This window comes from Globicephala melas, chromosome 8 (assembly GCF_963455315.2).
Source record: "Globicephala melas chromosome 8, mGloMel1.2, whole genome shotgun sequence".
Classification (NCBI taxonomy): Eukaryota; Metazoa; Chordata; class Mammalia; order Artiodactyla; family Delphinidae; genus Globicephala; species Globicephala melas.
Window position 1 is genome coordinate 30,576,736 of NC_083321.1, and position 22,312 is coordinate 30,599,047.

Genomic DNA, 22,312 nt, shown 5'->3' on the forward strand with positions numbered 1-22,312 from the left:
TTGGGATATTCTGTTCTCTTTTTATTCATTCCTTTTATTCTTTGATTAATAATCTTGGAAATTTCTATTTTCATATCCTCAAGTTCAGAGATTCTTTCCTCAGCTGTGGCCCCTCTACTAATGAGCCCATCAAAGATATTATTCATTTCCATTATAGTGTTTTTTTATCTCTAGTATTTATTTTTGATTGTTTCTTAGAATTTCCATCTCTGTGCTTATATTATCCATCTGTTCTTGCAAGTTTTCTCCTTTTTTCATTAAAGACCTTAGCATATTAATCATAACTTTAAAAAATTCCTGGTCTGATAATTCTAACTGCCATATCTGACTCTGTTTCTGATACTTGATCAGTCCCTTAAAACTGTGTTTTTGTCTTTTAGTACGCCTTGTAACTTTCTGTTGAAATGTGGTCATGATACACTAGGTAAAAGAAACTAGTAACTAGGCCTTTAATAATGTAGTGGTAAGATGGTGAGTGAGGAAAGTGTTCCTTAGTCTTATGATTAGGTCTCAGTCTTTTGGTGAACTTATGCCCCTGGACTGTGAACTTCACCAGTACATCTCAGTTTCACTCTCTTAGGTGAGACAGGGTGACTGGAGGGGTCTGGAGCTCTGTGTTTCCCTTCCCTCAGGTAGGTTAGGCTCTGATATAGCACCAACAGATTAGGCTCTGGTAACATAGTTTCCCCTGAGGGAAGGCCTTGTTAAGAACAGAATGATCTGGCACATTTTAAAATGGTTCCTTTCCCCTCCCCCTGCTGGAAGAGCAGGGGATTTTTCTCTGATATTCACTATGAGAACTTGTAGAGCTCCTGAAGATAAAACTCACAAAAATGTGAAGGCCTCCCTATGACTGGGGTCCCCTAGAGATTTTCCCTCTTAGATATGTCTACTCTGAGCCTCCAGCAATTTGTCAATTATAAATTAGGGTTTCCTACCCTGGTACTGGTCCTGTGGAAGTTTCTGCTCTGATAAGTTGTGATTTTCTGTACTTGCTTTTTTGTCTGTAGAGTTTGTCACAGCAGTTTACCCTGTGATCTCACTTGTTTGATGGATCTAGGAAGTGTTGTTGATTTTTCAGTTTGTTTTACTTTTTACTTGTTGTAAAGAGAGCAAGGGCTTTGAAGCTCCTTGCATGCTGGTCTGAAAACTGAAAGTTCCCTGCTGGGTTGTTTTAAATTGGTGAATGGACTGATCCTGGTAGAGAATGAAAAAGCTTCTGAGGCTAAAACTGGGTATGTGCATAGATAAAATGTGTTATACAAGTGGAAGAGGGAAAAGAAATGAGGTCCCACCTGACACAAAAACTGAGGTTTTTCTAGATGACTGAGGTTCTGGGGTTGTGACCTAGGATGTAAAATGGAGAGTACTAGTATGCCCTAGCTTCAATCATTTATTCCACATACTTAGGCACTGGGGATATACTAATGAAAATATCTCTGTCTAAAGAGTATATAATCTATTGGACACTGTTGGTTGGCTACTCAGCTTCTAGACTCATGGCGTTCATCTATTTCTTCAGAGGTACCATATTGCCTTCCATATCAGAGCACTTACTCTTTTTGGTCTGCCTGCTATGCTCTCCTTGCCTGTTTTTCTCCTTCACCTAGACAAGTCTCTCCTATCTAGAGCAGACACTGGTGGTTGCCTACACATCATCTAACCTTAATCTTCATCCTGATGTTTTAGTTATTTGCTCTTCTCCACACAACCACCTGCACCAGTGATAGAGACTACCTCCCCTGTCCAAGGGCAGATCCTGATTCATCTAAGCTAAACATGGAAATCTCATTTTCTTTTTCAGTCACTAGCTTAGGAGAGTGTATTTGACACAATTGTGGTTGAGAAGGCATGAGAGGAAGCCTGTAGGAGGGGTTCTAGGAAAAGTTTCTCTGCTTCCAAGAAAGAGAGCTTTCTAGGAATGTTTCTCTGCTTCCAAGAAAAATATCAGACTTTTTATTCCTTTTCACACAGCCGTGTCTTGATGTGATGCCTGGAACTTCTGTAGCCATTTTACCAACTTGAGGATGAAGCACACATATGAAGTAAAGCAGAAGCAAGAGAGATACAGAGGAGTGGGACTGACGAAATGTGATGTGGGGAGATTGCCTCATTCCTGGACTTCAAGTGTTGTGAGATAAAAATTTTCTTTATTGTTAGATTAAGAGTTTCTGTTGATGTCAAAAGTACCATTATATATATCATTCTTCATCAAACAACTCAAAAGTCAATTCCTCAAGGAAGGCTGAGCCCCACTCCCTTCAAATTAGTCCTATTCTCTTATTTTATGCTTTTGTAACTTCTTAGACTTTTCATCTATAGCATTTACCACAATTTGTAATTAATTACTTCTGTGGTTACTTGATCAATGCCTGATATTACCACTAGACCATTAGCTCTACGAGGGCCCTTATGTCTGTCTTCCTCACCACTGTGTTACCAATGCCTTGAATAGTGTCTGACACATAGTAGGTGCTAATGAATATTGATAGAATAAATAGATGAATATACAAACATTTATTTAAAGCTCACTGGGAGCCAGAGGAAAGGGTGCTTAAGGCTGACTTGGAGTATCAGGGAAGGATTCACAAGAGAGGTGAAAGGAGGAAGACGAGTTTTCCTGGCATAAAAGGTGGTAGGGAAGAATAGTCCAGACAGTTGGAAAAGTATGTGCAGCGACACAGAGGTATGTTCTAAGCTATTTAGTCTGAACAGATCACATTTTCATTGCAAGAACTTTTGGTTCAAATCTATCCTCAAAATGATATTTAACATAAAAGGGTATTTTTGTTCATAAAGTGTCTCCTGTTTCTTAGCTTAAATTCTGAACAGAGAAATTACCCTCAGTGTTACTCAGCTTTTCCATGGATTTCTTTCTTTTGCATAAATTCCCTCTAATGAAATTCATTTATTTACCTTTTAATGGTCCATTAGGGGGAGAAATAGAGAACAACAAAGATACCTTGTGACATGTCATTCTGGTGACCTGTGAAGTTATTCTGTGAAGTTATACCTGTGAAGTTATAACCAGCCAAGAAGCTAATATTCTGCAATTCAAATTGGAGAAATAGAACAGACAGTAAGAGTCCGCGCTGCCAAATAGGGGTAAATTCTAATCCAAGTTGCATCAGATCTATTATGAGTTTGGAGGAAAGTCAAATCTTTAGACTATTATATCCAGGAAATCTAATCATCTTCAGTCAGCACCAGTTGTCGTAGCCCATAATATGTCATGTCCTATATAATACTTCAGAAATTGTTGCAATGGCATCCAATCCTTTTGTCCCTTCTTTCCAGGGCAGAAATAATTTTTCATCAGAGAAGGAAGCAGCCAGTCCATGGGGCGCTGGTTTGGAATGTTGTCATCTAGTGACTAAATATGATATGTAAGAGGTCTAGCTGATTTTGAATGTAAGCCACCGCTGATATGTTCAGGGTGTAACTGATTCCACAAACTAGGCCAATATCATTAGTTTATCATCATATCATGAGGCTTGTAATCTTGATCATGATCACTAAATGTCTCCAGGAAAACAAGTAATGATTTCATCCATCATTTATATACTTTCCACATGCAGATCTCCAATCCAGGTCTCTGTCCTGAGCTGTAGGTATATACAGAGCCAACTGCCAAATGGACTAGTCCAAGGACAATTCAAGTTCAGTCTGTTCAAAACTGGATTCGTTGTCTTGCCCACAAGCTTTCTTCTGCTCTTGTGGCTTCTCTTCCTAAGCATGGAATCACTGTTAATCCATTTTTCTTAACTAGAAATACAGCAGGCATCCTGGACATCTCATTCATTCTCTACATGCCGAGAGGCACCAAGTTCTCTAGATTCAGCCTTCTAATTATCTCTCTGTTCCCTCTCCCAGCATTCTGATTCAATCTTTCTTAATCTCTCATCTGGCTTCCTACAGTAAGTAGATTTATAACCTCATAAGTGGATGTACAGCTTCTAGCCTTGCTCATTTACAATTTCCTCCACAATGTAGCCAGGCGGATCTTTAAAAAAAAGAATATCTGACCAAGGCACTTTATTGTTTAAAAACCTTTAAATGGCTCCTCATTGCTTTCAAGATAACATGTCAGCTCTTTAGTGCAACATACATTTTGACATTTCATGACTTGGTCCCTATCTCCGTCTCTGGCATCATATATCTCTTTCCATCCTTATCTACCCTCTCCCTCTACAACCTCTGTTATTATAACTAATTATAGTTAACATCTACTGAGTGCTTACCCTCAGCTAAGAGCCATGCTAAATGCTTTACATTAATTTTTTCCAAACTTCTCTGTTGATGTCTATCACCTGGGATCTTTGCTCAAAATACAGTTCCTAGTTCTTAGCCCAGATCTACTGAGTCCTAGTCTTCAGGGACCAAGTCTGGGAAGTTGTATTAAACACACACACACACACATACACACACACATGACTCTTATCATCTGAGAAGTTTGGGAAAACACTGCTCTACATGAACGTTTACTTAATCCACATAAAAATATAATGAGATAAGAACTATTATTAGTCTCATTTATAGACAGAAATCTGAGGCTTAAGGGAAGAAGTCATTTGTCCAAAGGCACATAGTTAACAGATTATCATTATTACAATTTGAACCTAGGCATCCAATCCCAGGATTTACAGCCCTGCTATACTCTACTCTCTCAGTGCCTGCATTGTGATCACTTTCAATTCTCTGTGCTTCTTCTGCCCTTTGACTTGGAAAGTCATTTTCCCATCTTTGCCAGGAAAACTACTGTTAACACTCATTCAATTTACACTGAAGCTTTCATTAACCTCCCCAGTATTGGTTGTCTCCCTATGAACCGTTCTGTTAACATAACACATCGTCATCTACATCCTTATCTGTTCCTCTACCAGACTATAAGCAGGCACATCCCAAGTCCTTCTATGTCCTTAGCCTAGCACCATGCCTGATATATACCAGGTATGTGATTAAATATCTGTCAAATGAATAAAAGTCTAACAAGTCACTTTAGTGTTGCAAGTGTTTGTGGTTTAGGTGCTGTAAATGGATGGAGCTAGGGTTAGTCCAGAAACTTATTTGTTTTCAGTTATTGAATGCAGCCTCTTCAAATCAAGCCATGCCCCCATTGAACTTACCTGTTTTCATTCTAGGAGTCTCTTAGGAGAGGTGAGACTGAGAACACAACCCATTTCATTTGAAGTATAGAGGAATCAAACATGTGTGGTGTACTATAGTAGCCCCAGGCAAGACCAGATGATGGGAAAGGACAAAGAAGGCCCCAGAAAGGGGCAGTGTTCCAAGAGAAAGAGGAGCCTGGGCAGGCAACATGGACTTACTACCAGAGTTCAGAAAATAGAGGGGTGTGCTGACATAGGCCTAAGACACTTTTGATCCAGACTCCCAGTGCTTTGGGCACACTATGAGTGTGAAACAAAAGTTAAAGCATGGATGGAAGTAGTGTTTTCACTCGGTCTTAAGGTGACAGGTAGAGCACTACAGTGGTGGCAGTGATTAAGACTTTTGAAATAGGAGGCTTGGTTAGGTCCCAAAATGTATGGACTAAAAATCTATGTACTACCAGGATTTCAGCAAATGGAAATGCTGAGACTCCCCTTTTCGGCAGAGGTAGGGAAGGGACTGGGCACAACCAGAGTGGAACTTTCATGGCTGGTGGTGACACCCGTGTTCCATCACTGGAAGCAAGGCTGTGGCCATATAAGAAGCCAAGACCAGCAAGTCAAGCTGTCCAGAGGTTAAAAAACATCATGTCTACTTATGAGTGTTGCATGCATCTTGGTTCTACCTTTTCTAGTTATTAGTTGAAGGCAAGGAGTGAGGAGAACTGACCCACGGACAGGGGTAAGCTATGCTGGCAGTCCTTGGGAGTATTTCTTTGGGGCAAGAGCAACTTGGTGGGGGGTGGAACTAGATTTTCTTTTCATTTGGCATATTCTTGGGTTTGATATCATAATTTAGGTATTAAAAGAAATGCTGAGATCACCAGTTTGGTGAGGTCTGGAAATTGGGGTCACGTAATTCTATAATAAGAGTCAACAAAAGAGATCTTTGAAAATATGAAGCCTCTTTCCAAGCATGCTAAAGACAGTCATATGTAGTCATGAAAAATGAGACCCTCCAGGCAACAGAGCAGAAACATGTTTTGAGACAAGTTTTATTTGAAACACAACCTTTATTTGAAACAAAAGCTTTATTTAGAAGAAGCCTTACTTGAAGAAAGACTTTGATACAAAACTATTTGAAGGTATTCTGGAGACTCTCACAGATGTGCAAAAGAAATTAGATCATACATGCAATTGGACAGAAGAGATGCTTTATTATTTGAAAAAGAGAGAGCATGGCTACAACATCTAAAAAGTTGGCAGTGTATATGACTACAAAGAAAAGAGAACTCTTGTGTTAAAGAAATTAATGTGTTACTGACATGGCTCATGGCCTGTGAAGACAAATAACCTTGCCATATCTTATAAAATACACTCACTGGAATCTTATCGACAGGAGATTCAGTTTCTATTCCGGACACTCTGCCTTAAGATACGAAGCCTTGACATGACCACATCCCAGTCGGCATAAGCTCCTTCTAGATGGCGGGATATCTCAGTTCCTGCTTCATAGCTCCGTCGGCCATGAAGTAAGCGCCAGTTATCAAAGGTAATCACATCACCTAGACAAAAGATTTTGTTCAATATGAATATAATTCTATGTGTAAATGATTTTCTGAGCTAGAAAATGTAAACTGCAAAACAGCATTGCTACTTGGTTCACATCAAGATGCAATATATTTATTTCTTTACATGAAACTGCACATTTGCTTTTTCATACAAATCAGGCCCACGGAATGGAAACTGCTTTAGACCTTTTGACATTTGAACTACATAGCTTGGGGGGGGGCCCTTGTAGACACCTTTATAATTCTTACTTAAAGTATTATCTCTGTATAAAACCTTTGAATTGGTCTTCCTAATGGTTACTTATCTCTTACTCAGAAGTGTTTTTTTTAAATTGAAGTATAGTTGATTTATAATATTGTGTTAATTTCTGCTGTACAGCAAAGTGATTCAGTTATATATACATTCTTTTTTATATTCTTTTCCATTATGGTTTATTACAGGATATTGAATATAATTCCCCGTGATATATAGTAGGACCTTGTTGTTCATCCATTCTATATATAATAGCTTTCATCTGCTAACCCCAAATGTCCAGTCCATCCCTTTCCCCAACCTTCTCCCCATTGACAACCACAAGGCTGTTCTCTATGTCTGTGAGTCTGTTTCATTTGTGTCATAATTTAGATTCCACATATAAGTGGTATCATATGGTATTTGTTTTTCTCCTCCTGACTTAAGAAGTATTTATTTCTACTTTAACAGCTTCAAACAATTATAAGGGTAGTGACATTCTTGGTTTGTCTTTCATGTTCCTAGTATTTTATGTACATAATTTCTATGCCTCATAAAAATCTTGAGAGTATTATCTCCTATTTTCATACATGAGAAAACTGAAGCTCTGAGCAGTTGAGGCACTTGCCAGGAGATACACTGCCATTGAATGGTGAAGGTTGAATTCCAACTCCTATTTTGGGGTTACTTTTCTCTCACGGTATTTCCATTTTACATGTTGCTGCTCTTAAACTCAACTTGGTGTTGACTTCATAGCAGCGGACTTATGGAGATTTCTAGTATTACCTTATTATACCAAAGATCAATTCAAAAAATAATCACACACGTAAAGTATCTTCCACTTGGCCCAATCAGTAGGAGGGAGAATTTATGCTTTTTATTTTAAATATCAAAAGCCTCAAGTTTGATGTCACTTTATTGAGTAGAGATGGTCCAGACAAACCATAGTGCTTTCTGCTCCTTTATCCAAGTGGCTGGAATACTTCAAATACTACTTTATTTCAGGTAGCACCATGTTTGCCAGATCAGATAAGCGTAACGAGTAAATCCTACTCATGTACTTTAGAGTGAGACTCGTGGAGATAATTTTATTTATTTACCAAGATAGGAAAATTAAGTACAGGTTTCAGTTTGTATTGATTGGCTATCAAAATAGAAAATATAAGTCATCAGTCTTCATATCAGACATGAGATTTTATTTGGTCTGTAGCTTGTCTTTCAATATTTATTCTTTATGTTAGAGGTTATTAAATTTTGGTGTGCTTAAGGATTACCTAGGGACTTATGAATATTTTAAAGTCTGGAGAGTCAATTTAGAGGAAGGGTAGGGGCCAGGAGTCTGCTATTTAAGCAAGCTGGCTGCTCACCAAGACTCTGTTGTTAGTGTTCCACATGCCATGTTTGAGAAACACTGCTCTAGATATTGTGCTAAATGGTTAAGGTTGAAGAAAATCCATTCTTTCAGTTGTCTGAGAAAATGTGTTCACTGACCTGGATTCATCTTGAAAGTAAACTTGAATTCTTTACAATTCATGAGGTCAACAAACTCCTTCAGAGCAGCATAAAAAGGCTGAACTCTTTCAACAGGTACATCAAATATTGTGTCTCTAGTTGCATTATTGAAGTTGACGCGAACCACTTGGCCTTTATCGTCTAATCTATTTTTCAAAGAGAAAAAGTTAAAATATAGAAGACATGAAATATCTATTTACATTTGTAAGGGTCATTTCATCTTGGAAGATATTTCTGAAATACAATATTAAAGAATCCAAACACATGTACAGAGGATATTAAGGTTATCTGTGGTACAATGTACTCATTTGTTTTTTTCACATATTCATTTAGCAAGAATTTTTTGAAATCTTACTACATAAGTTCCAGAATTGATTCAAATTAATTTAAAATAAATGTTTCTGAGAAATTCCAGTTAAAATTTGTTTAGGAAAATAAATTCATTCTTTATTCTTTAAAACAGTAGCTTTTACATATTAAAATATTTTTATGTTACAGTTCATAGGTCAATCACTTTATATGTTTCATCTATGGAAGTTTTAAATATGATTTTACTGGAACAATATTGGGAAGAAAAATTGTTTTTTTTTTTTTTTTTTTTTTTTTTTTTTTGCGGTATGCGGGCCTCTCACTGTTGTGGCCTCTCCCGTTGCGGAGCACAGGCTCTGGACGCGCAGGCTCAGCGGCCATGGCTCACGGGCCCAGCCGCTCCGCGGCACGTGGGATCTTCCCGGACCGCGGCACGAACCCATGTCCCCTGCACTGGCAGGCGGACTCTCAACCACTGCGCCACCAGGGGAGCCCCAAAAAATTGTTTTTTAAAAATTGGAAATACTCTGTTCTATTTCAATCCCTAGTTTATAGATGGGGAAACTGAGGCACAGAGAAAGAAGAGTCTAGCCTGAGGCACATTCTTTGGATCTTTCCATCTATACTATGTATCTTAGTGTATAGGCTTCTAGAAGACTGATACTGAATGTCATTTAACGTTGTATTCCCAGCAATTAACATAGATCCTGGATATAACAGGCAGTTATTAAATATCTGTTGCATATGTAACTTTGTATATATTTTTTCAGTACCTTTAGAGAGTACCAAGGTCTTTTTAGTACCTTGGGAGAGCCTAATATTGTGATCTCTATATTCTTTCTTAGAATATTGATCATGACAATGTAACATAATACTGTTTTCAATGTAACAAATGATAACATTATTTCTAAATTTAAGTTTGCTGGTTATAATTAAGAAGGCATGACCATTTAGACACAGAGACAAAAGGAAGAGACAAATTTTTTTTTAAGCTTATTCGGAAGGTGAACTTTTCTCCAGTTCTAAAACATCAGCCAACTTTACCTTTTCTTTAGGTACAGGAGTGATGGATAAAAACTGAAGGTGGGCAAGGATGGTGACAAAGTGCCAAGAATTACTCCTGGGCCAGCTTAGGAGGTGGTAATGTGAACCAACAGCTGACTGATGGGTCAAACCGAACAGACTGTCACATGTTCCAGGGGTTGGTGACACTGATTTGGGGTCTAGATTACACTTAGCTGGCTGCTCACACAGAGTGAACCATTATCAACAAGCTAGGTTATGGGAGGAAGGATGCAATGGCCTGTGGTATACAAAGTATGGCTATCTGGGCCCCTGTGCTTTGTACCTCAGATTAATAGTCAATCCTCTGAGCCAATGGCAAATGTAATGATAAACTCTAAGAAATAGTGACTAGCAGCAACTCTTTGCTTATTGAACAGTGACTGAAAACTACCTATTGAACCATATAGGGAAAGAATGTAAGAAAGGAACAGGTTTTCAAAAAAGGCTCTTAGAAATTGAATTTATATATATTGATAAAATACAAATATGACTGAATAGGCAGTGAAGGGCCCTCCCCTGTTGCCCCATCTTCTCCACATAGATAAAGGATGCTCTCTGGCCTGCAGGTTGTGGCTTTATGAACAAAGAATCAAGGAAGAGGACAGTCAGCAGAAGAGACTGTGGACCTCTGGGTTTGAGGGGTACAAAGGACAGTGCTTGGCCTTTCAATTGCCCCATTAGTGTTCATACTGCTGGTTTCAGACCCCTTTCACAGTTTCTGAGGGCATTTTGCCTTTTCATCTTATCTTTAAAATTCTAGCCTGACTGCTCCTGACCCACATTCCCTCCTCTCCCCCTGCATTATTTTCTGTACATATACCAATGACACCCTTTGTGTCATCCTCCATGATACTGACAAGTATGTCACATCTTTGAAACTTCTTGGGGTCTTCCATCCCAGCCACTCTGGTGATGTTTTTTTTTTTTTTTCCACTAACACCGTAATTCTTGCATGGGAATGGTTATGCTAGTTATGAGCTCTCTCTTTTGGAGTCCATGTATGTATCCTCACATATCTTTGAAAGGAACTTCGTGATTCATTAATCTCATGAAATCAGGATTGTGTGTCCCATGGTACATTGTATTAAGTTTTCATTTCCCAGAGTTCACACATGTGGGCAAAAAGAAGCAATTTCTCTGTGTGTGTACGTGTGTGTAACACAGCCTCTGTCTCTTTTCACCTGGTATCTACTTTCTATATGAGAAAATAAGAAACAAATTTGTTATTTAGCATTCTCAGTAATGACCTGAGGAGAAATAGGAAGTAAATTTAGTTATGAGGTCTAGAGAAGATGTTATCCTGAGGATTGAAGAATGTTAGAGGAGATGAGTGGCTGGCATCTTGAAGATCAACCTAAAATGCAAAATTGAATCTTAGTAAGCAGGATATTCTGTGTGCAAAAACAGAATGAAAGGAAGGTCTTGATGCAGGATTATATGCTGAGGAAGGGTAAAAAGCCCCCAAAGATGAGGAATAACCAGCTATGTATTAGCTATGCATAAAGGACAAGCATTTAAACAGAAACAAGCAACATGATGACTGCAAATTAGTAAAAGCAAAACATCATCAGTGATGCCAATAAAAGAACCCAAGGGAAAGACTGTAGAATCATCTCCTACAATCCAGGTGGATGCTGTGGACAAGCCTCGTTAGTTAAAATATTATTTCTCATTGAGAGAGGTGATGTGAATTTGTTGTGAGAATTATGGTCTTGCCCACCACATCACATTTTATGCAAGAAAAATTTATTTCAGACTTTAAAAGCAACTCAAATCTTGCAAATGGATTATGTTCCCTCCTTGCTTTGGTCTTTAGAAACTCAGAGCTGAAATTAAAATCTATCACCAGTAAATGTGTTGGATTATGAAAATTATGGCTAGCTAAAATTTATTCTGCCCTTTCTGATCCAGACACTTTGACAGGGCTGTCTGTATATTATCTCTATAATTCCCACTACAATTATTATGTGGTAAGTATTAATATCACTTTTTTTTTTTTTTTACTGAGAATTACTCCTTTTCGTGGCTTAGCAAGAATAAGTCACTTGACCAACAACTCACAGATAACAAGAGGAGTTGTGTTCATGTGACTGAATTTGTAACCAGTAGGATGCAACACTATAGCTTAATCTCACTATTATTTTCGTCCTAGTTACTTTGTTTTTATTGTACTGCATGATACTTAACTTTCTCAGCAGCCTCCAAGATCTTTTTGTATTAGATAGGACATAAGCATCTCAAAAGACTTAAAAGATTTAACCACCAGGAAAATTAACCCAAACACTCAGGGGACCGAGACCCTTGATTAACTGAAAACTCTCTTTGTTTCATCTCCTGTTGTTAAAAATACATTTTAAGTGAATTAATGTTAACCACTTGATATTCTTTATGGATATCCCTGAGACCTTGATAACGGCCAAATTCTAGAATGTTATTGCAAAAAATAACAAAAGCAAATTATGATGATAGATATTGTTAATCTCACTCAAGGAGACCTTCAAGATGGCGGAAGAGTAAGACGTGGAGATCACCTTCCTCCACACAGATACATCAGAAATACATTTATACGTGGAACAACTCCTACAGAACACCTACTGAACGCTGGCAGAAGACCTCAGACCTCCCAAAAGGCAAGAAACTCCCCACGTACCTGGGTAGGGCAAAAGAAAAAAGGAAGAACAGAGACAAAAGAATAGGGACGTGCACCAGTGGGAGGGAGCCGTGAAGGAGGAAAGGTTTCCACACACTAGGAAGCCCCTTCCCGGGTGGAGACTGCGGGTGGCGGAGGGGGAAAGCTTTGGAGCCACGGAGGAGAGCATAGCAACGGGTGCGGAGGGCAAAGCCGAGAGATTCCCGTACAGAGGATCAGGGCCAACCGGCACTCACCAGCCGGAGAGGCTTGTCTGCTCACCCGCCAGGGCGGGCGGGGTTGGAAGCTGAGGCTCGGGCTTCTGTCGGAGCGCAGGGAGAGGACTGGGGTTGGCGGCGTGAACACAGCCTGCAGGGGGTTAGTGCACCACGGCTAGCCAGGAGGGAGTCCAGGGAAAAGTCTGGACCTGCCTAAGAGGGAAGAGACTTTTTCTTTCCTCTTTGTTTCCTGGTGCGCGAGGAGAGGGGATTCAGAGCGCTGCTTAAAGGAGCTCCAGAGACGGGCGCGAGCCGCGGCTAAAAGCATGGACCCCAGAGACGGGCATGAGACGCTAAGGCTGCTGCTGCCACCAACAAGAAGCCTGTGTGTGAGCACAGGTCACTATCCACACCGCCCATCCCGGGAGCCTGTGCAGCCCACCACTGCCAGGGTCCCGTGATCCAGGGACAGCTTCCCCGGGAGAACACACGGCGCGCCTCAGGCTGGTGCAACGTCACTCTGGCCTCTGCCGCCGCAGACTCGCCCAGCACTCCGTGCCCCTCCCTCCCTCCGGCCTGAGTGAGCCAGAGCCCCTGAATCAGCAGCTCCTTTAACCCCGTCCTATCTGAGCAAAGAACAGACGCCCTCAGGCGACCTACACGCAGAGGCGGGTCCAAATCCAAAGCTGAACCCCGGGAGCTGTGTGAACAAAGAAGAGAAAGGGAAATCTCTGCCATCAGCCTCAGGAGCAGCGGATTAAATCTCCACAATCAACTTGCTGTACCTGCAACTGTGGAATACCTGAATACACAACAAATCATCCCAAATTGAGGCAGTGGACTTTGGGAGCAACAATATATATATATTTTTTTCCTTTTTCTCTTTTCGTGAGTGTGTATGTGTATGCTTCTGTGTGTGATTTTGTCTTATAGCTTTGATTTGACCATTTGTCCTAGGCTTCTGTCTGTCCATTTTTTTTTTTTAGTATAGTTTTTAGCACTTGTTATCATTGGTATATTTGTTTTTTCACTTGGTTGCTCTCTTCTTTCCTTCTTTTTTTCTTTTTTATTACTTTTTAATTATTTTATTTTTAATAATTATTTTATTTTATTTATTTTATTCCAATCTTTCTTTCTTTTTTTCTTCCTTTTCTTCTGAGCTGAGAAGGTGGGAGAGCTGAGGTCAGGACATTGGTCCACTAGAGACCTCCTGGCTCCACGTAATATCAAATGGTGAAAGCTCTCCCAGAGATCTCCATCTCAACACTAAGACCCAGCTCCACTCAACAAACAGCAAGCTACAGTGCTGAATATCCTATGCCAAAAAAATAGAAAGACAGGAACACAACCTCACCCATTAGCAGTGAGGCTGCCTAAAATCATAATAAGGTCACAGACACCCCAAAACACACCACTGGATGTGGACTTGCCCACCAGAAAGACAAATCCAGCCTCAACCACCAGAACACAGGCACTAGTCCCTTCCACCAGGAAGCCTACAGAACCCACTGAACCAACCTTAGCCACTGGGGGCAGACACCACAAACAACAGGAGCTATGAACCTGCAGCCTGCAAAAAGGAGACCACAAACACAGTAAGTTAAGCAAAATGAGAAGACAAAGAAACACACAACAGATGAAGGAGCAAGGTAAAAAGCCACCAGACCAAACAAATGAAGAGGAAATAGGCAGTCTACCTGAAAAAGAATTCAGAGTATTGATAATAAAGATGATCCAAAATCTTGGAAATAGAATGGAGAAAATACAAAAAACGTTTAACAAGGACCTAGAAGAACTAAAGAGCAAACAAACAATGATGAACAACACAATAAATGAAATTAAAAATTCTCTAGAAGGAAAGAGTAGCAGAATAACTGAGGCAGAAAAACGGATGACTGACCTGGAAGATAAAATAGGGGAAATAACTACTGCAGAGCAAAATAAAGACAAAAGAATAAAAAAATTGAGAACAGTCTCAGAGACCTCTGGGACAACATTAAACTCGCCAACATTCGAATTATAGGGGTCCCAGAAGAAGAAGAGAAAAAGAAAAGGATTGAGAAAATATTTGAAGAGATTATAGTTGAAAACTACCCTAATATGGGAAGGGAAATAGTTAAGTCTGGAAATCACAGAGAGTCAAATAAAGGATAAATCCAAGCAGAAACACACCAAGACACATATTAATCAAACTATCAAAAATTAAATACAAAGAAAAAATACTAGAAGCAGCAAGGGTAAAACAACAAATAACCTACAAGGGAATCCCCATCAGGTTAACAGCTGATCCTTCAGCAGAAACTCTGCAAGCCTGAAGGGAGTGGCAGGACATATTTAAAGTAATGAAAGGGAAAACCTACAACAAAGGTTACTCCACCTGGCAAGGATCTCATTCAGATTTGACAGAGAAATTAATACATTTACAGACAAGCAAAAGCTAAGAGAATTCAGCACCACCAAACCAGCTTTACAACAAATGCTAAAGGAACTTCTCTAGGAAGGAAACACAAGAGAAGGAAAAGACCTACAATAACAAACACAAAACAATTAAGAAAATGGTACTAGGAACATACATATTGATAATTACCTTAAATGTAAATGGATTAAATGCTGCAACCAAAAGTCATAGACTGGCTGAATGGATACAAAAACAAGGCCTCTATATATGCTGTCTATAGGAGACCCACTTCAGACCTAGGGACACATACAGACTGAAAGTGAGGGGATGAAAAAAGATATTCCATGCAAATGGAAATCAAAAGAAAGCTGGAGTAGCAATTCTCATATCAGACAAAATAGACTTTAAAATAAAGACTATTGCAAGAGACAAAGAAGGACACTACATAATGATCAAGGGATCAATCCAAGAAGAAGATATAACAATTGTAAATATTTATGCACCCAATATAGGAGCACCTCAATATATAAGGCAAATGCTAATAGCCACAAAAGGGGAGATTGACAGTAACAGAATCATAGTAGGGGACTTTAACACCCCACATTTACAAATGGACAGATCATCTAAAATGAAAATAAATAAGGAAACCAGCTTTAAATGATACATTAAACAAGATGCACTTAATTGACATTTATAAGACATTCCATCCCAAAATAACAGCATACACTTTCTTTTCAAGTGCTCAAGGACCATTCTCCAGGATAGATCATAACTTGGGTCACAAATCAAGCCTTGGTAAATTTAAGAAAATTAAAATCATATCAAGTATCATTTCCGACCACAACGCTATGAGACTAGATATCAATTACAGGAAAAAAATCTGTAAAATATACAAACACATGGAGACTAAACAATACACTACTAAATAACCAAGAGATCACTGAAGAAATCAAAGAGGAAATCAAAGAATACCTAGAAACAAATGACAATGAAAACATGACGACCCAAAACCCATGGGATGCAGCAAAAGCAGTTGTAAGAGGGAAGTTTATAGCAATACAATCCTACCACAAGAAACAAGAAACATCTCAAATTAACAACCTAACCTTACATCTAAAGCAATTAGAGAAAGAAGAACAAAAAAACCCCCAAAGTTAGCAGAAGGAAAGAAATCATAAAAATCAGATTGGAAAGAAATGAAAAAGAAATGAAGAAAACAGTAGCAAAGTTCGATAAAACTAAAAGCTGGTTATTTGAGAAGATAAACAAAATTGATAAACCATTAGGCAGACTCATCAAGAAAAAAAGGGAGAAGACTCAAATCAATAGAATTAGAAATGAAAAAGGAGAAGTAATAACTGACACTGCAGAAATACAAAGGATCATGAGAGATTAGTACAAGCAATTGTATGCCAGTAAAATGGACAGCCTGGAAGAAATGGACAAATTCTTAGAAAAGCACAACTTTCAGGGACTGAACCAGGAAGAAATAGAAAATATAAACAAACCAATCACAAGCAGTGAAATTGAGACTGTGATTAAAAATCTTCCAACACACAAAGCCAAGGACCAGATGGCTTCACAGGCGAACGCTATCAAACATTTAGAGACGAGCTAACACCTATTCTTCTCAAACTCTTCCAAAATATAGCAGAGGGAGGAACACTCCCACACTCATTCTATGAGGCCACCATCACCCTGATACCAACACCAGACAAGGATGTCACAAAGAAAGAAAACTACAGGCCAATATCACTGATGAACATAGATGCAAAACTCCTCAACAAAATACTCGCAAACAGAATCCAACAGCACATTAAAAGGATCATACACCATGATCAAGTGGGGTTTATCCCAGGAATGCAAGGATTCTTCAATATATGCAAATCAATCAATGTGATAAACCATATTAACAAACTGAAGGAGAAAAACCATATGATCATCTCAATAGAGGGAGAAAAATCTTTTGACAATATTCAATACCCATTTATGATAAAACCCCTCCAGCAAGTAGGCATAGAAGAACTTACCTCAACATAATAAAGGCCATATATGACAAACTCACAGCCAACATCATTCTCAATGGTGAAAAACTGAAACCATTTCCACTAAGATCAGGAACAAGACAAGGTTGCCCACTCTCACCGTTATTATTCAACATAGGTTTGGAAGTTTTAGTGACAGCAATCAGAGAAGAAAAAGAAATAAAAGGAATCTAAACTGGAAAAGAAGAAGTAAAGTTGTCACTGTTTGTTTGCAGATGACATGATACCATACATAGAAAATCCTAAAGATGGTACCAGAAAACTAGTAGAGGTAATCAATGAATTTGGAAAAGTAGCAGGATACAAAATTAATGCACAGAAATCTCTTGCATTCCTATACACTAATGATGAAAAATCTGAAAGAGAAATTAAGAAAACACTCCCATTTACCATTGCAACCAAAAGAATAAAATAACTGGAATAAACCTACCTAAGGAGACAAAAGACCTGTATGCAGAAAACTATAAGACACTGATGAAAGAAATTAAAGATGGTACAAACAGATAGAGAGATATACCATATTCTTGGATTGGAAGAATCAAAGTTGTGAAAATGACTATACTACCCAAAGCAATCTACAGATTCAATACAATCCTTATCAAACTACCAATGGCATTTTTCACAGAACTAGAACAAAAAATTTCACAATTTGTATGGAAACACAAAAGACCCTGAATAGACAAAGCAATATTGAAAAAGAAAAACAGAGCTGGAGGAATCAGGCTCCCTGACTTCAGACTATAGTACAAAGCTACAGTCATCATGACAGTATGGTACTGGCACAAAAACAGAAATATAGATCAATGGAACAGGACAGAAAGCCCAGAGATAAACCCATGTACATATGGTCACCTTATTTTTGATAAAGCAGGCAAGAATATACAATGGAGAAAAGACAGCCTCTTTAATAAGTGGTGCTGGGAAAACTGGACAGCCACATGTAAAAGAATGAAATTAGAACATTCCCTACACCGTACAGAAAAATACACTCAAAATGGATGAAAGACCTAAATTTAAGGCTAGACACTGTAAAACTGTTAGAGGAAAACATAGGCAGAACACTCTATGACATAAATCACAGCAAGATCCTTTTGGAACCACCTCCTAGAGAAATGGGAATGAAAACAAAAATAAACAAATGGGACCTAATGAAACTTCAAAGCTTTTGCACAGCAAAGGAAACCATAAAGAAGATGAAAAGACAGCCGTCAGAATGGGAGAAAATATTTGCAAATGAAGCAACTGACAAACGATTAATCTCCAAGATATGCAAGAAGCTCAGGCAGCTCAATATCGAAAAAACAAACAACCCAATCCACAAATGGGTGGAAGACCTAAATAGACTTTTCTCCAAAGAAGATATACGGATTGCCCACAAACATATGAGAGGATGCTCAACATCACAAATCATTAGAGAAATGCAAATCAAAACTACAGTGAGGTATCACCTCACACCAGTTAGAATGGCCATCATCAAAAAATCTACAAACAATAAACGCTGGAGCAGGTGTGGAGAAAAGGGAACCCTCTTGCGCTGTTGGTGGGAATGTAAATTGATATAGCCACTATGGAGAACAGTATGGAGGTTCCTTAGAAAACTAAAACTAGAACTACCATACGACCCAGCAATCCCACTACTGGGCATATACCCTGAGAAAACCATAATTCAAAAAGAGTCATGTACCACAATGTTCATTGCAGTTCTATTTACAATAGCCAGGACATGGAAGCAACCTAAGTGTCCACTGACAGATGAATGGATAAAGAAGATGTGGCCATATATACAATGGAATATTAGTCAGCCATAAAAAGAAACAAAATTGAGTTATTTGTAGTGAGGTGGATGGATCTAGAGTCTGTCATACAGAGTGAAGTAAGTCAGAAAGAGAAAAACAAACACCATATGCTAACACATATATATGGAATCTAAAAAAAAAAAAGTTTCTGAGAAACCTAGGGTCAGGACAGGAATAAAGATTCAGACATAGACAATGGACTTGAGGACAGGAGAAGGGGGAAGGGTAAGCTGGGATGAAGTGAGAGAGTGGCACGGACTTATATATACTACCAAATGTAAAATAGATAGCTAGTGGAAAGCAGCTGCATAGTACAGGTAGATAAGCTTGGTGCTTTGTCACCATATAGAGGGGTGGGATAGGGAGGGAGGGAGGGAGACACAAGTGGGAGCGGATACGGGGATATATGTATATGTATAGCTGATTCACTTTGTAATAAAGCAGAAACTAATACACCATTGTAATGCAATTATACTCCAGTAAAGCTGTTAAAAAAAAAATCACTCAATAGCTAAGTGTTGTTTTCTTTTCGTTTTTGTTTTTTTGCCTCTGTTCTCTAGCCCTGAAGAGTCTGCACCCATATTGTGTCACAACAAAATGGTAATTTGTCATAAGGTCTTAAGGTAACTTTTTTTTAAATTGTTGTATTTAGCCCATTTATATTTAATGTCATTATTGATAAGGTCATGATTAAATCTACAATCTTACCATTCATTTTCTTTTTTCTTGAATTTTATTATATTTTATTTTTTATAAAGCAGGTTCTTATTAGTTATCCATCTTATACATATTAGTGTATGTATGTCAATCCCAAACCGCAATTCATCCCACCACCACCACCCACCCCCCTGCTTTTCCCTCTTTTTGTCCACACGTTTGTTCTCTACATCTGTGTCTCATTTCTGCATTTCAGACTGGTTCAGCTGTACCATTTATTTAGATTCCACATATATGCTTTAATATATATTTGTTTTTCTCTTTCTGACTTACTTCACTCTGTGCAAAAGCTTTTAAGTTTCATTAGGTCCCATTTGTTTATTTTTGTTTTTATTTCCATTACTCCAGTGGGTGGGTCAGAAAAGAACTTGCTGTGATTTATGTCAAAGAGTGTTCTTCCTATGTTTTCCTCTAAGAGTTTTATAGTGTCTGGTCTTACATTTTGGTCTTTAATCCATTTTGAGCTTATTTTTGTGTATGGTGTTAGGGAGTGTTCCAATTTCATTCTTTTACATGTAGCTGTCCAGTTTTCCCAGCACCACTTATTGAAGAGACTCTCTTTTCTCCATTATATTTCCTTGCCTCCTTTGTCATAGTTTAGTTGAGCATAGGTGCGTGGGTTTATCTCTTGGGTCACTATCCTGTTCCATGGATCCATGTTTCTGTTTTTGTGCCAGTACCATACTGTCTTGATTACTGCAGCTTTGTAGTAAAGTCTGAAGTCAGGGAGTCTGATTCCTCCAGCTCCATTTATTTCCCTAAAAACTGCTTTGGCTATTCCGGTCATCTGTGTCTCCATACGAATTTTAAGATTTTTTGTTTGAATTCTGTAAAAAAATGCCATTGGTAATTTGATAGGGATTGCATTGGATCTATAGATTGCTTTGGGTAGTATAATCATTTTCACAATATTGTTTTTTCCAATCCAAGAACATGGTATATCTCTCCATTGGTTTGTATCATCTTTGATTTCTTTCATCAGTGTCTTATAGTTTTCTGAGTACAGGTCTTTTACCTTAATAGGTAAGTTTATTCCTAGGTATTTTATTCTTTTTTTGCAATGGTGAATGGGATTGTTTCCTTAATTTCTCCCTCTGATCTTTCATTGTTAGTGTATAGGATTGCAAGAGATTTCTGTGCATTAATTTTGTATCCTGCAAATTTACCAAATTCATTGATTAGCTGTAGTGGTTTTCTGGTGGCACCTTTAGGATTATCGATGTGTAGTATCATGTCACCTGCAACAGTGACAGTTTTACTTCTTCTTTTCCAATTTGTATCCTTTATTTCTTTTTTTTTCTCTGATTGCCATGGCTAGGACTTCCAAAACTCTGTTGAATAATAGTGACAAGAGTGAACATCCTTGTCTTCTTCCTGATCTAGAGAAATGCTTTCAGTTTTTCACAATTGAGAACGATGTTTGCTGTGGGTTTGTCAAATATGGCCTTTATTATGTTGAGGCAGGTTCCCATGGTTTGCCCACTTTCTGGAGAGTTTTTATCATAAATGGGTGTTGAATTTTGTCAAAAGCTTTTATTGCACCTATTGAGATGATCATATGGTTTTTATTCTTCAAGTTGTTAATATGGTGTATCACATTGATTGATTTGCATATATTGAAGAATCCTTGCATCCATGGGATAAATTCCACTTGGTCATGGTGTATGATTCTTTTAATGTGTTGTTGGATTCTGTTTGTTGAGGATTTTTGCATGTATATTTATGAGTGATATTGGTCTGTAATTTTCTTTTTTTTGTAGTATCTTTGCCTGGTTTTGGTATCAGGGTGATGGTGGCCTCATAGAATGAATTTGGGAGTATTCCTTCCTCGGCAATTTTTTGGAAGAGTTTGAGAAGGATTGGTGTTAGCTCTTTTCTAAATGTGTGATAGAATTCTCCTGTGAAGATATCTGGTCTGGGGCTTTTGTTTTGGAAGATTTTTAATCACAGTTTCAATTTCATTACTTGTGATTGGTGTGTTCCTATTTTCTCTTTCTTCCTGTTTCAGTCTTGTAAGGTTATACCTTTCTAAGAATTTGTCCAGTTCTTCCAGGTTGTCCATTTTATTGGCATAGAGTTGATTGTAGTAGTCTCTTAGGATGCTTTGTATTTCTGTGGTGTCCGTTGTAACTTCTCCTTTTTCATTCCTAAATTTATTGATTTGAGTCCTCTCCCTCTTTTTTTTTTTTTTTTGTGGTATGCGGGCCTCTCACTGCTGTGGCCTCTCCCGTTGTGGAGCACAGGCTCCGGACGTGCAGGCTCAGCGGCCATGGCTCATGGGCCCAGCCGCTCCACGGCATGTGGGATCTTCCCGCACCAGGGAACGAACCTGTGTCCCCTGCATTGGCAGGCGGACTCTCAACCACTGCACCACCAGGGAAGCCCAGTCCTCACCCTCTTTTTCTTGATGAGTCTGGCTAATGTTTTATCAATTTTGTTTATCTTCTCAAAGAACCAGCTTTTAGTTTTATTGATCTTTTCCATTGTTTTGTTTCTATTTCATTGATTTCTGCTCTTGCTATAAACTTCCCTGTTAGAACTGCTTTTGATGCATCCCAGAGGTTTTGAATCGTCGTATTTTCATTGTCATTTTCTCTAGGTATTTTTTGATTTTCTCTTTGATTTTTTCACTGGTCTCTTTGTTATTTAGTAACGTGTTGTTTAGCCTCCATGTGTTTGTGTTTTTAACATTTTTTCCCTGTAATTGATTTC

The 22,312-nt window shown here is 38.5% G+C and overlaps 1 protein-coding gene across 2 annotated transcripts in view; it reads right to left on the reverse strand.

Moving 5' to 3' along the window:
- Positions 1-6,259: 6,259 nt before the first annotated feature.
- BBOX1 (gamma-butyrobetaine hydroxylase 1) overlaps positions 6,260-22,312 on the reverse strand; it is a 75,324-nt gene continuing 59,271 nt past the window's right edge. For both annotated transcript variants that reach the window (XM_030864845.2, XM_060304426.1), the window contains 2 exons: positions 8,403-8,569; positions 6,260-6,673 (listed from right to left, as the gene is read on the reverse strand). In XM_030864845.2, coding sequence (XP_030720705.1) covers positions 6,513-6,673; positions 8,403-8,569 — 328 coding nt within the window. In that variant the 3' untranslated portion in view covers positions 6,260-6,512. The remainder of the gene's footprint in view (positions 6,674-8,402; positions 8,570-22,312) is intronic.